Source organism: Pelophylax lessonae (assembly GCF_965119305.1).
Source record: "Pelophylax lessonae genome assembly, chromosome: 1".
NCBI lineage: Eukaryota > Metazoa > Chordata > Amphibia > Anura > Ranidae > Pelophylax > Pelophylax lessonae.
The window spans coordinates 395,465,144-395,479,061 of NC_138768.1; the positions used below are offsets into that span (position 1 = coordinate 395,465,144).

General features: G+C 38.5%; 1 protein-coding gene and 1 long non-coding RNA gene across 4 annotated transcripts in view; both read left to right on the plus strand.

Annotated features, from left to right (window-relative positions):
* The window catches only part of LOC309544471, a 1,317,369-nt gene that overhangs the window by 548,373 nt on the left and 755,078 nt on the right, over positions 1 to 13,918 (plus strand). The window lies entirely within an intron of this gene.
* Positions 10,472 to 10,889, plus strand: LOC309556497 (ribosomal protein eL22-like). The gene is given in 2 exon segments (XM_082258948.1): positions 10,472 to 10,629; positions 10,636 to 10,889. Coding segments are annotated over 2 exon segments (378 nt in total). The 5' UTR covers positions 10,472 to 10,494; the 3' UTR covers positions 10,879 to 10,889.

The window sequence follows — 13,918 nt, forward strand, 5'->3', positions numbered from 1 at the left end:
ATGGCGTCGTTTGGCGCCGAAACCGCCGCTCCACAGTGCATTAAAACACACATTACATTCCAATATGAGGATACATGTCAGATCGCCGCAGCGATCGCTGTATATGCCCAAACATGCCAAAAAAACATGCCCCACAGCACACAGCTTCTCACACTGACCAGTCTGACACACACAGTGTCATACAGCTCCCCCCCCCCCCTTGCAGCCCACAGCATGCAGCCGAGAGATAGGGAGACAAGCAGTGTGAATAGAGGCAGGTTGACACCCCCCCAGACAGACAGGTCCCCACATAAATACACTTACCTCACATGGCGTGGGGGACCCGCACAGGCGAACAAGCCGCTGCACATGAGGCAGGGAGAGTCGCAATTCAAGACGCACAAAATGGGGGTTAAGAAACCGCACAGCGTCCAGTGAGGTAGCCACCTCACCAATCATCCCTGCACCGAACAGGGATGGGTCGTTCACTATGCCAGGAGCGTTACCTGGTTGAACGCTCGATGGCAGACTGGGAAGCCACTGACCCACGACCTGCGACCAGGGGGATCAGCCCGAGACCCAGTCCGCATGATCCTCTTCATCCGAAGAACTAACTAACGCTGACAAAATAACAGCTAAATAAAGGTAGAGAGAAAAACTCAAACAAAATATTAAAAAGAAGAAAGAGTCTGGGACAGAAAGTCCCAGCACAGAGAGAGCCAGCCACTCCTGACAAGCTAGACATTAAAACTGAGATATGGTTGCAGGAAGTAGGAGGGTATTGACTGAGGGGACCACCCCTTGAGGGTGGGATATGTTAAAAGCTTTATTGTTAACATATTCTGTTGCCTAGCTACTCCTTCGGAGCAAAGTCTAATACCCCATATGTGACGAATATGAAGAGGCGGCGACTGTCGGAGGACGTAAGAGAAAATGTGTTTTCATTTTCTTTCCACATTTTCCAAAAACTTGTGGAAAAAAATGACATGTTCAAAAGACTCATTATGCCTCATAGAATATACATTGGGGTGTTTCCTTTCCAAAATGGGGTCATTTTGTGGGTAATCCCCTTGTGCTGGTGCTCCAGGGCCTTCAAAATTGTGATAGGCCGTTAGAAAATTATATGTGTAATTTATGCTCCTAGAACACCTGACGGTGCTCCTTGCATGTCGGGCCTCTGTATGTGGCTATGCTGTGACAAAGTCCCACATATGTGCTATCGCTATATTCAGGAGGAGTAGCAGAATGTATTTTGGGGTGTAATTTTTGCTATACACTTGCTATGTGTTAGAAATATCTTATAAATTGATAACTTTGTGTAAAAAAAAATATGTTTTCATTTTCTTTCCACATATTCCAAAAACTTGTGGAAAAAAATGACATGTTCAAAAGACTCATTATGCCTCATAGAATAAATTTTGGGGTGTTTGCTTTCCAAAATGGGGTCGTTTTGTGGGTAATTCCATTGTCCTGGTGCTCCAGGACCTTCAAAAGTGTGATAGGTCGCTAGGAAATTATATGTGAAATTTATGCTCCTAGAACACCTGACGGTGCTCCTTGCATGTTAGGCCGCTGTATGTGGCCAGGCTGTGTAAAAGTCTCTCACATGTGGTATTGCCATACTCAGGAGGAATAGCAGAATGTATTTTGTGGTATAATTGCAAGTATGCATATACTGTGTGTGAGAAATAACTTGTTATTATGGCAATTTTGTGTAAAAGAAAAAAATTTCCCAAGAATTGTGGGAACAAATTACAACTTTAAAAAACTCACCATGCCTCTTACTAAATACCCTGGACTGTCAAATTTCCAAAAACGGGTCATTTGGGGGGTATTTGTACTGTCCTGACATTTAAGGGCCTCAAGAATTGAGATAAGCCATTGGTACATCAGGTGTGATTAGGTGTGATAAATTTTCAATGATTGGCAACATAGCTTGTAGACTCTATAACTTTCATAACTTTCACGCAGACTAAATAATAACAACTAATTTGGGTTATTTTTACCAAAGATATGTAATAGTATAAATTTTGGCCCAAATTTATGGAAAAAAAAATACTTATTTGCAAAATTGTGTAATAGAAACTAAAACAAAATGTTTTAAATTTTCGCTTTTTTTTTCACTTATATCGCAAAAAATAAAAAACCCAGTGGTGATTAAATACTACCAAAAGAAATCTCTATTTGTGTGAAAAAAAATATAAAAAATGTGATTGGGTACAGCATTGCATGACTGAGTAATTATCATTCAAAGTGTGAGAGCACTGAAAGCTGAAAATTGGTCTGGGCAGGAAGGGGGTGTAACTGCACTGTATGGAAGTGGTTAAACTATCATGCCCAACGTAATAATTCTGTTCATTCCTTTTTAACAATTTTGTAAAAATCCCCTTCAATTTACAAGACAGAATAGGTTTTGAAAATGCCTGTGTAACAGATTAAGCATTGGCAGCAAAATTGTTCTCTTACAGCAATGCCAAAATGCCTTGTTCAGCAGTGGAAAATTACCCACTGCTTTACCTATAAGCACACTCAGTGCCTAGCCTCTTGTAATGCCAGCTCGTATGTCATTGCTAATGGCAGCACTAATTTATATAATGATGATATATTTGTTATGATAGGCTTGTTAACAAGAATTTCATTTTCATCTCACCTTTTGATGTACTGTCACAATCAATGATGAGTGAGATCCCCACAGACCTCCTGTATTCCCTCTTCCCTCATATCACCAGCCCTGATTAAGGTTCACATCAGAATGGCTGTTAGCTACTGTGTGGTATCTGATTAGACCAGGTGGCTATAGTACAGGGTGGTTCCCTAGTTTGTATTTTGTAGGTATATACAGGTAGGATTCTGGGTTCAACACAGATAAGCTCTAGCTAAAAATATTACCACATAGCTGAAGGAGTATATATATATATATATATATATATATATATATATATATATATATATATATATATATATATATATATATATATATATATATTTATATATATATATATATATATATATTTATATATATATATATATATATGTATATATATATATATATATATATATATATATATATATATATATATATATATATATATACGTATATATGTGTGTAAGTTTATATGTATATATATATTATATATATATATTATATATATTTTTTCACGTGCATGAACTTTAATGGCATCCCATTCTTAGTCCTTAGGGTTCAATATTAAGCTGGTCCACCTGTTGCAGTTATAACAGCTTCAACTCTTCTGAGAAGACTGTCCACAAGGTTTAGGAGTGTGTCTATGGGAATGTTTGACCATTCTTCCAGAAGCACATTTGTGAGGTCAGGTACTGATGTTGGACGAGAAGGCCTGGCTCGCAGCTCCCACTTTAATTCATCGTTAGTGTTACAAGGTCTCAGGTGTGAATGGGGAGCAGGTGTGGTAAATTTGGTGTTATCGCTCTCGCGCTCTCATACTGGTCACTGGAAGTTCAACATGGCATCTCATGGCAAAGAACTGTCAAAGGATCTGAAAAAAATAATATTTGCTCTACCTAAAGATGGACTAGACTATAAGAAGATTGTCAAGACCCTGAAACTGAGCTTCAGCACGATCGCCAAAATCATACAGTGGTTTAAGAAGACAGGTTACACACAGAACAGGACTCACAATGGTCGAAGAAAGAAGTTGAGTGCACATGCTCAGCATCATATCGAGAGGTTGTCTTTGGGAAATAGACGTATGAGTCTGCCAGCATTGCTGCAGAGGTTGAAGGGGTGGGGGGGTCACCCTGTCATTGCACAGACCATACGCCACACACTGCATCAAATTAGTCTTCATGGCTGTCGTCCCAGAAGGAAGCCTCTTCTAAAGATGATGCACAAGAAAGCCTGCAACCAGTTTGCTGAAGACAAGCAGACTAAGGACATGGATTACTGGAACCATGTCCTGTGGTCTGATGAGACCAAGATAAACTTATTTGGCTCAGATGGTGTGAAGCATGTGTGGAAGCAACCAGGTGGGGGGTTCAAAGACAAGTGTGTCTTGCCTATAGTTAAGCATGGTGGTGGGAGTGTCATGATCTGGGGCTGCATGAGTGCTGCCGGCACTGGGGAGCTACAATTCATTGAGGGAGCCATGAATGCCAACATGTACTGTGACATACTGAAGCAGAGCATGACCCTCTCTCTTCGGAGTATGGGCCATATGGCAGTATTCCAACATGATAATGACCCCAAATATATCTCCAAGATGACCACTGCCTTGCTAAAGAAGCTTAAGGTAAAGGTGATGGACTGACCAAGCATGTCTCCAGACCTAAACCTATTGAGCTTCTGTGGGGCATCCTCAAATGGAAGGTGGAGAAGCACAAGATCTCTAACATCCACCAGCTCCATGATGTCATCATGGAGGAGTGGAAGAGGACTCCAGTGGCAACCTGTGAAGCTCTGGGGAACTCCATGCCCAAGAGGGTTAAGGCAGTGCTGGAAAATAATGGTGGCCACACAAAATATATTTACAACATTTTTGTGAGATACTATATATATATATATATATATATATAATTTTTTTTCTCTTTTTCTTTTTTGATCATCCCTAGGAAAGTATCATCCTTGACAAAACCACATCTTATGCAGTTTGGTACTATTTGACTAAACTTGAACTTTCAAATGTCAATGTTTATTCTATTGCTTGGAAAAAATATGTTTTTTCATTAATTTAAGTATCTCCATACATACAGAATGTATGAGTATGACTAATGAAGGATGATAACAGAGACAATACCTGAGAAATCATGAGTTTATTTTAACTACTAAAGTCATTGAATAAAATAAATGCTTTTGTAGAAGTCATAAAGAAGAACATTTTAAAAACCACTACATGCATTCTTAGTGCTCGTTTTCAAATGCATCGATCTTAAGGACATTAAAGAGTGTTAGTAGTCTAGTACTATTAATGATATTTAATAGCAGTCATGCACTCAATTAACCAGAAATTCTGGCATAACTTTTGGTCATGTGCCATACCATCTACTTGTACTGAAAAGCAAGGAAACATGGACCAGTGATTAAATGGCTCATGGTTCATTGAAAACGAAGAAAGGGCTCATGAAAAACATGACTTTTCTGACAAAACTGACAGGAAAGCTGTTTGAAAAGTCCCAATTAGACTGTGCTCTTTTTGATGGTGTCATGCAGCCACAGCATTCCTAAATGTTCTTTTCTGTTATATTCAGCTTTTTTGTGTTTCATTTTATTTAATTTATACAATACTATCTAAAGTTCTATGGCCACATCATTTTTTTTTTTTTTTAGAATTGATGAACAGTGAAGATCACTTTCAAATTGTTTAATATTTACCTCTGAGAAAGGCAGATACAACTGAACATTTTTATTAAATTTTATTAAAAAATGTTATATCACACTAAGATATGTATGTTCTATAAAATATTGTTTCATAACTAAATTGTAGTAAAAAGCTCTTCAAGAGTGGACTTGTTAGGGTGACCTTTGTCAGCCATAAAAAGGAATTGAGGTTTTTATAGAAAGAACTTGCATGGTAAAGGGCTAATTCACTAAGCTTCATGATTTGTTATACTGTGTTAATTTTCTTTCCTCCCAGTCATTTTCTTATCAAACATTCAGATTATATGCATAAAAACTGCATTAATATGAAATAGATTTTTTTTTTTCATGAGATAAAGGTGACTCCATTAAAGTCTTAAATGCTAAGAGGTAGTTCCTCTTGCTTTTAGAATTTATTTCTCATGTGCACTGCCTATGGCACTAAAAACAAAAGAAAGACAAGTACCAAACCATACAAGCATTATTGTGCACTGACTAGGTGCATTGGAATGCCCTAAAATAAACATGCCCCAAAATGAACATGCATTTTTGTAACATTCAGTAAAACTACTACATAAGTTATGTTAATGTCATTGACCAAATATGGCCATGGTCACAGTGGTGGTCAGTGGGCGCAGGCAGATTAATGTGTTTTTGTTTTAGCGGGTCACCAGGTGTGATTTATGTAAATCGACAGCGACGGTCAATGTGATTGATGATAGATCTACAATGAGTGATTTTTTTTTTAAATCAAGCACTTGTCAAAAGTGTGTGTCTTTATTTACTGTTTGCACGTTGTTTGTGACTGAAAAGAGGTACTATTTACCCCTTGGTCATTTGTGTATAGAGGGCCGGTATCTGGGGGCACTCTGACTTTTAAAGGGGGCTTCCAGATTCCAGTAAGCTCCCATCCACAGACTCTCACAACCTTGGGATAGGGTTGCGGGGAAGAGGTCGTGGTGGTCATCCACATGTTAACAAATTGCTTTGCAAGGGGGGTGCAAGTGGGGTGAGGCTGGGAACCCAGGTGTACAGATGTCACGAATAGGGGGTGCAAGGTACTTCCTCATGTTAAGGGCATGTGGTCTGGTATGATTAACCACTTGCCGACCAGCCGCTGTATTTATACTGCAGCAGGTCGGCTCTGTTGCACGAAATGATGTACCTGTATGTCGTTTCGTGTAGCAGATAGTGGGGGGGCGCGAGGGAGAGCCAATCGGTGGGTCTGGCGGACACGATGTTGGCTGGGCACCTGTGATCACTCCCCTTGGGGACAGAATGGCGGTCTGCCGAAGTAAACACAGCACATCACTGTTCTGTCAGTGATGAACACAGGTCTCTGTGTTCATCCAGTAAGTACATTCCCCACACAGTTATAAAGCATCCCCTAGGCAAACAGGCGTTTGTATACGCGATAACTTTTGTGCAAACCAATCAATATACACTTTTTGGGATTTGTTTTACCAAAAATATGTATCAGAATACATATTGGCATAAATTGATGAAAAAAATGGATTTTGAATTTTTCTTTATTGGGAATGTTTTATAGCAAAAAGTAAAGTTTTTTTTCAGAATTGTCGCTTTTTTTTTTGTTTATAGCACAAAAAAATAAAAAATGCAGAGGTGATCAAATACCACCAAAATAAATCTCTCTTTGTGGGAAAAAAAGGACATCAATTTTATTTAGGTACAGCGTCGCACGACCGCGTATTTGTCAGTTAAATTAGCTCAGTGCCTTACCGCAAAAAATGGCCTGGTCATTAAGGGGGTAACACCTTCAAGGTCCTTAAGTGGTTAAGGAAGGCGCTACACAATTACCCTTTCTTTCTGGTCTGGCATAGAATTTGGGGAGACCCCATGCAAAAATGTCAGTTTTGCTGTAGTAGGTTGTATACGTCATACAGATGTGCAACTTCACATGCAGCTTAAAAGTATTCCTTAAATATGCTTTTTAAAATAATTGTACATATTTAATGTTTTATTTTAAGCATTAATAAAATCACTGCTCCCTGCCAAGAAGATTTATTTTCTTTTGCTTTTGGTATATGTTCCCTTTGGCAGTGTCAGCCCCCCCCCCCCCATTACAATTGTTTGGCAATTCCTTCCCCTATTAGCCTAGAAATTTTGATTTGGCACCCAAGTTTTAGCAATGTTCAGAAAGCCAATCTTAGACAGAACTCAGGTACATTTGGCTTGTTACTAGTCATTAGTTTGCCATAGTCAGGGGGGGAACATTTGTTTGGCCTGCTTTTTCCCAGTGATTGGATTGTACATTTTAATTTTGTAGCAAGTTACTAGAGTCTGCACAGAGATTGATTTGTGTTAGAATTTTGTGAACCCAACCTGAAACCTGAAGAGACGACACCAGGATTTACATTATTGTGTCATCTCAAGGCAGAATTTTAGCATTAGGTTGCACACAGACACTTCAATCAGAGTAAACAGCGGGTTAGTGTAACTTACCTATTAGTTAACCCCGTTCTCTTATGGCAAGCAGGTCCACTGATGCTAGGTTACCACCAAGACATAAAGTTGCCCCTAGATGAATAGAGAATCTTGGAAACTTTCTATGAAAATTCTCAGAACATTTGAATGTCGAAAGATTTTGTTTGCTTTTCACATTTTATTTTAAAATAAATGGACTTTATTGAATTACAACCACATACACTGACCTGCAAATGACCTGCTTATTTGAGTTTTCTTGTCAGGTTGGTCGAAAATGAATATCTAGTTGACCCACTAATGATTAGAAAAACTAAAAAACTATTTTAGAACATTCTTTTTTAAGAATTTTCATTCAAAATTTTTCACATCTATGGTTAGCTTTGCACATGAAACAATATACTATGACTGTACAATATAGCTAGAGAACCCAAAGAAATAGAGAGTTGAGGTACCTTACAGTAATGAGAGAATCAAGATGGGAGTTTGTAACTCTGAGGATGTCACTGGAAGTGACGAAACGCATCAGTTTGGACCGCATAGCGTCATCACGTCACGTCTATGTGGAACGCAAGCCGGAAGCTAGCCCGCCACTCTGCGAGGAGGGCGAGCAGCCCGCACCGCTATACCACCAGTGATGTTTTAACCTTATTTTATGCAACATTTACCCGTTTATTGGAAATAAACTATGCTTTACTTGAAAATACTACACTATCTGGAGCTTTTTTCTCCTACATACCACATATTTGGTCGATCACCCCGGAGCCTAAAGGAGCCATCAGCAGCCCATAGGACCACCTAAAGGGGGAACACCTATTGAGCCCAGGGGGCTCTCAAAGCGCAAATGGTTCTAATGCCATATGGCATATAGGACCCACTAGATCTGGTAAGTGATCCAATCTACTTACTCACACTGGCAAGCAACCGATCATACGGTCAATCACATCAGAGCACTCAGCACCTTCGAATTTGAAGACTCACCTTCACTAAGGACTTTATTTAAATTCTTGAGCACTAAAGTCACTATTTGCTCTGGACTATTTATTATTGAATTTTATTCCACCATTGTTTATTGTGCTTGGTTTTAAAAAGTCTTTTATTCACCAGTCACATATGCACCATATTGCACCTATTTAATTACCTACTGGGAGTTTTTTTATGATTTATATGTATATTATCTATATTTATTGATCTATTTGACATAAATGTTTGATTGATACCATACACTCACCATAGAGACGGATACGGATATCACTATCCACCAGTTATCATAGCAAGCACTGTATTTGGTCTCTCCTTAAGATCATTCACCTCACAGGCAGCAGATAGTAAAGGTAAAATACAGAAAAAGGCAGCCATAGGAATAAATAGACAATGATACCAGAACACTTTTTCTGCAGGAAAATCATATCACAGCTACAGAGGCACAGGCTTAAAAACTTTAAATAAGGTGCCCCCTATACCAGCCCCAGGGCTGGGAATGGGTGTGGCCAGAGTCATTACCCTGCAGCTGATGAGGAATATGAGGAAAGTGGCGGGTGGCAGCCAGTAAAACCTGACCAGTAAAACCTGGAAATACAATAGTATTGCTATTAAAATTGTGATGAAGTTAGGACAGATGCAATGTTTACTTGAAAGCACTAGTACCTAATTGATTCCTATTGCAGCTTGGCTGTAACTGCTCTTTAAATCTGTAAGTAGACCCATATCAGTGAATTCAATAAAATGAACACAGAACATTCCACCATTTATACTTAACTTGTTTGCAAGGTTATGTCACATTTACTTTCAATGACTTCAAACAAACAGACCCTTCCAACAGTTTAGCAATTCTGTTATCAGCATCTTCTTAAATAGAAATGGAAATGAAGAGAGAGATGTCCCAACTAGATATTTGGGAATAATGTGTGCCTCATCTGTACATTGTACCATCTACTTAAACATTAAAAGATATAAAAAGTAACATTATGACCTAAATCAAATAACATTTCCTTTGCCATTTTATTTGTCATATATAGAGCTTCCTGAATGAATGGCTTGCGAAATGCACTGTCACAATGCAAAATTCCTATCTCAGAATTCTCAGAATCAAGTTAATATTTCCCTATCTCACATGCTGTGATCTAGTTTCAGGGCAGTAATGCTGAATGGGTTCTCTAACTGACAAATAAATGTGCTACCATTGGTCAATTGACTGATTAATACACTATATCCAAATAATTCATAAACTGACTGTCCTATTTAGGTATTAATTGTCTAAATTGTTTAATGTTTGGGAAGGTTGCTCAGATGAAGAAAGGCCGGAGAGTGACAATGCTTTACTAAAGTGGAAGAATGTTCAGTCAGCCCAGTGAAAAATGCGATCACTTACCCAACCATATGCTGGGGAATTTAAACATCCACAAGGGGAAGATTTTGCTTGACCTTGTGGATGTTTCAACAAAACCCCAAAAGTGGCCATCCAGACTGGACCTTTGTTAAAACGTTCATAAGATTAAACAAAAACCCTGGTCCAGCAAAAATTCAGGGCAGAGATGTTAAAAATGCATTATATGTAAAATAAAGATAGTGATGAAGGCCCCCAGGGATCATTGTTCCATTATGACATAGATGACCTCTTTTATGCATCTTGTGAACCAGTTGTCCTCTCTGCACAAAATGTGCACTTCACTTTAAGGAGAAAGAATGCCCTTTTTCCTTAAAGTGTAGGAAGGCTCTTTGAGAAGGCTCAGCTAGAGAAGATGGCGCCGCAAAAGGTGAAAAGGACACCAACGGTGAAGAAATCCAAAAAGGATACCTGGAGGTTCACTCTGGATCTTACACATCCTGTAGAAGATGGCATCTTTGACTCTACCAACTTTGAACAATTTCTCAAGTAGTGAGTGAAGATCAATGGGAAAACTGGAAATCTTGGGAACGTTGTTCATATTGAACGTCAAAAGAACAAAATTAACGTGGTTTCGGAAAAGCAGTTTTCTAAAAGGTACCTAAAGTACCTCACAAAGAAATACCTCAAGAAGAACAGTCTGCTTGACTGGTTACGTGTAGTTGCATCAAACAAGGAGACCTATGAGCTTCGCTACTTCCAGATCAGCCAGGATGAGGAGTCTGAAACTGAAGAATAAATGTCTTTTAATAAAGATCTTTTATGCACTTCTTCATGTTTCCTTATTCAATGTTTTATCTATATGGGTATTGGCGGTAGAGAACTGAAATATGTGAAATGATAGCCTGTCATTTTCTGGTAGATATGTAAAAAAACTTTTACAACAATAAATGCATGCCTGTAAAAAAAAAAAAAAAAAAGTGTAGGAAGACTGATGAGCCTTGGATTGTAGCATTTGCCCTCTTATGTTGGGACATATATTTGTCGAGAGGTTGTTTTGTCTCCCCAGTGTACAGGTCTTTGCATTCCTCACTACAATGCACGGTGCACTGCATATACCAAATTACTTGACTTGTGTTTGGGTGTTAGGTCCTTAGGATGTACAAGCTTCTGTCCCAGTGTACAGCATTTCTGGGCTTAAAAGACACAGGAATGCAAGGTTTTAGCATCTCTGCCCTTGTGGCTTGGCAACACTTTTAGCCATGTAACTTGAGGAATTAATAGCAATGCAGCAAGAAATGGAGTATGAACCGTTCTATAACAGAAACCTCACGCTTGGTTATTGGGGCTGCTGCACTTTAATAAACCTAAATACCCAATTGATACCTAACTACATACATTTAAAAAGTTTGCTGTCCTCTTAAATAGCAACAAATACATACAGTATATTGAACTCCCATGTATGTGCATGTGAAAAAAATCACAATCAAAAATTAATCAAAACTGTGCAATTTAGGCAAAATAAATCAATTAAATAAAAAAAATATTGCTGTACAATAACATTTCAAAAGTATGAAACTACATGAGTAAATAAATGACTAAAATAACAGTTGATTAGACACTCATAATCAAAGAGTCCATCAGTGTGCCAAGCAAAGTGCTCTGTGCACAAAATGTAAAAAATGCTCCAGTGCTCAAGGTGCTTGTAAGACAATGGGGCCTCTTATCAGACCACAATGATCTCAAATTATAGAGATCAAAGGTGCTTATGTAGCTTAGAGGAGTCGACACTCATACCCCCAGATCTCCAAACAGCTCAGTGACTCCACTGACCGGAATTAGCAGTGGTGTCCCCGACATGTAAGGAACATCTCAGCCTACACTCAATCCACATCCTCCGTTATACAGTATGTGTGCGTCAAATATAAAAAAGTCTAATAGTGCAAAACTTTAAAAGCACTCAAATTTATTAAACAAAGCATTACACAGAAACAGAAATAGCAGGCATTTCAAATACCTTGTACAGTTCGGCCACAGTGTCATCCAGTGGGCCTCTGCATGATGATGCATATTTACTATTTTTGTTTAAATAGTGTGTTTCGAGCAATATCTGTTTCTTTAAGCATAAACTACATCTAAGAGAATAAATGGGTTTGTGGGATTTTCCCTGGGCATATGTTCTCACTCAAATAGAGAGAACTTATGTAATTAGTTGTGTTTGTGTTAGGAAGAGTTGAAATTGTAAGTATATCCATCTCATGTGGAAAATCAGTATTGCCTCATAGGGAAGTGAGAGGGCTTCACTCTCTTGCATTGGAGTGGAAGAATCATAGTTTTGCTCCTATCAGAAAGTGTTTACAAATGTGATCACTTGTCCTAGTATGAGTGAACTATGGAAGATCAGTCAGTGGACTGTGAGTTCAACGTTGTTCTAGGGCTACCCAGACCTTTTTTTGTTTGTGTGCAAAAACCATTCTGTTATTCTCTGTAAGTGGCAGGCACGGTAGTAAGGCCTTATGTACACTGCAGCTGGTAAACGTAAAATCTGTTATCTGTTAAAAAATGCTTCTAAAAGCAAATGGTCATGATTCATGAACACTGCAAAACGCGACATGTAAAAGTGACAAAACTGACTTATTTAATTGTCGGTTACAAGTTCCAGTGTTCAGAAGAGGTTTTCAAATATCCCGTGTACATGAAGCCTTATTCTTAAAATCTGGCCAGCCCAGACTGCGTTTTTTTTTTTTTTTTGTTTTTTTTAGGAGTCAAATAGTAAATTTTTGAATTTCAGGATGCTTAGCTAGCTATAGGAATCAATTGAATTCACTCTCAAAAATATATTGATTTTTTGAATATTGCTATTCTACCTAGTCAGGAACATTAGATATTTTTTCGTTTTCAAAGATCTGTGTAAATTTGTGTCATTAAAGGTACAACACTTATAAGTATGATAGAAAGTGGGTACATTTTGATGCCTAGATAAAAGAAATGGTCCGGATAAAAGGATATTGGTGTTAAGGTAGTTGGGGAGATCGCACAAGGATAAAGTTGCATAATGGTCAGGTGTTTGAATTAGTTTTGGAATTGTCTTTTAAGGCGGTCTTAATTCCCCAAATTTTCCATTTGCCCTTTTAATTCTAAGGAAGGGTTCTAGAGTCAATGTGAATATCAATATGGGTTAAAGGAAACCCAGGTGTACTCCAATATGATTTCATAAAGGCTTCTGATAGAGTGCCATTGACCCTAACGTTGGCAATTGGTTTCATGTACTGTATATCTCCTTTATCCGTCATTCTCTCTTTGAGTCTAATACCCTGCAACACCTCAAACATGTAGTCTCACACTGTCCTGTCAAATGCCTTCTCCAGATCTGTTGATGATAAAATAATCTCTACCTTCTGACCCTGGGCCCACAGTATCACATTTAGTGCAAGCGTACTGTTATCTTGGGCTTCTCTGTCAGGGTCAAAACCCCTCTAGTTTGAATAGCTCGGAGATGGGATCAGTGGGAAAAGGCAATTAGAAATGTCTTTTGTAAACAGTTTAGGACCCTCAATAAATAAAGTTATGGGTCTTTAGTGTGTGCATTTCTGTGGGTCCATCTGGATAATTACTATATGTGCCTCTAATGTTTGTGGGGAGTAGGGTGCCATGTCTGCTTCAAACATCTTTTAGTATTGTGATAAATGTTTGTCTGGTCCTGGGCTGTTTCATGGCTTTGCATGTTTTATCACCTCATTTCGCTTTTCTACTGTTTTGACAGGAGCCTCTTGGGCCTGAGCTATAGGTTTTTTTTAAATTTAGGCATATGGGCACCACAATTTTCACATCTCCCATCC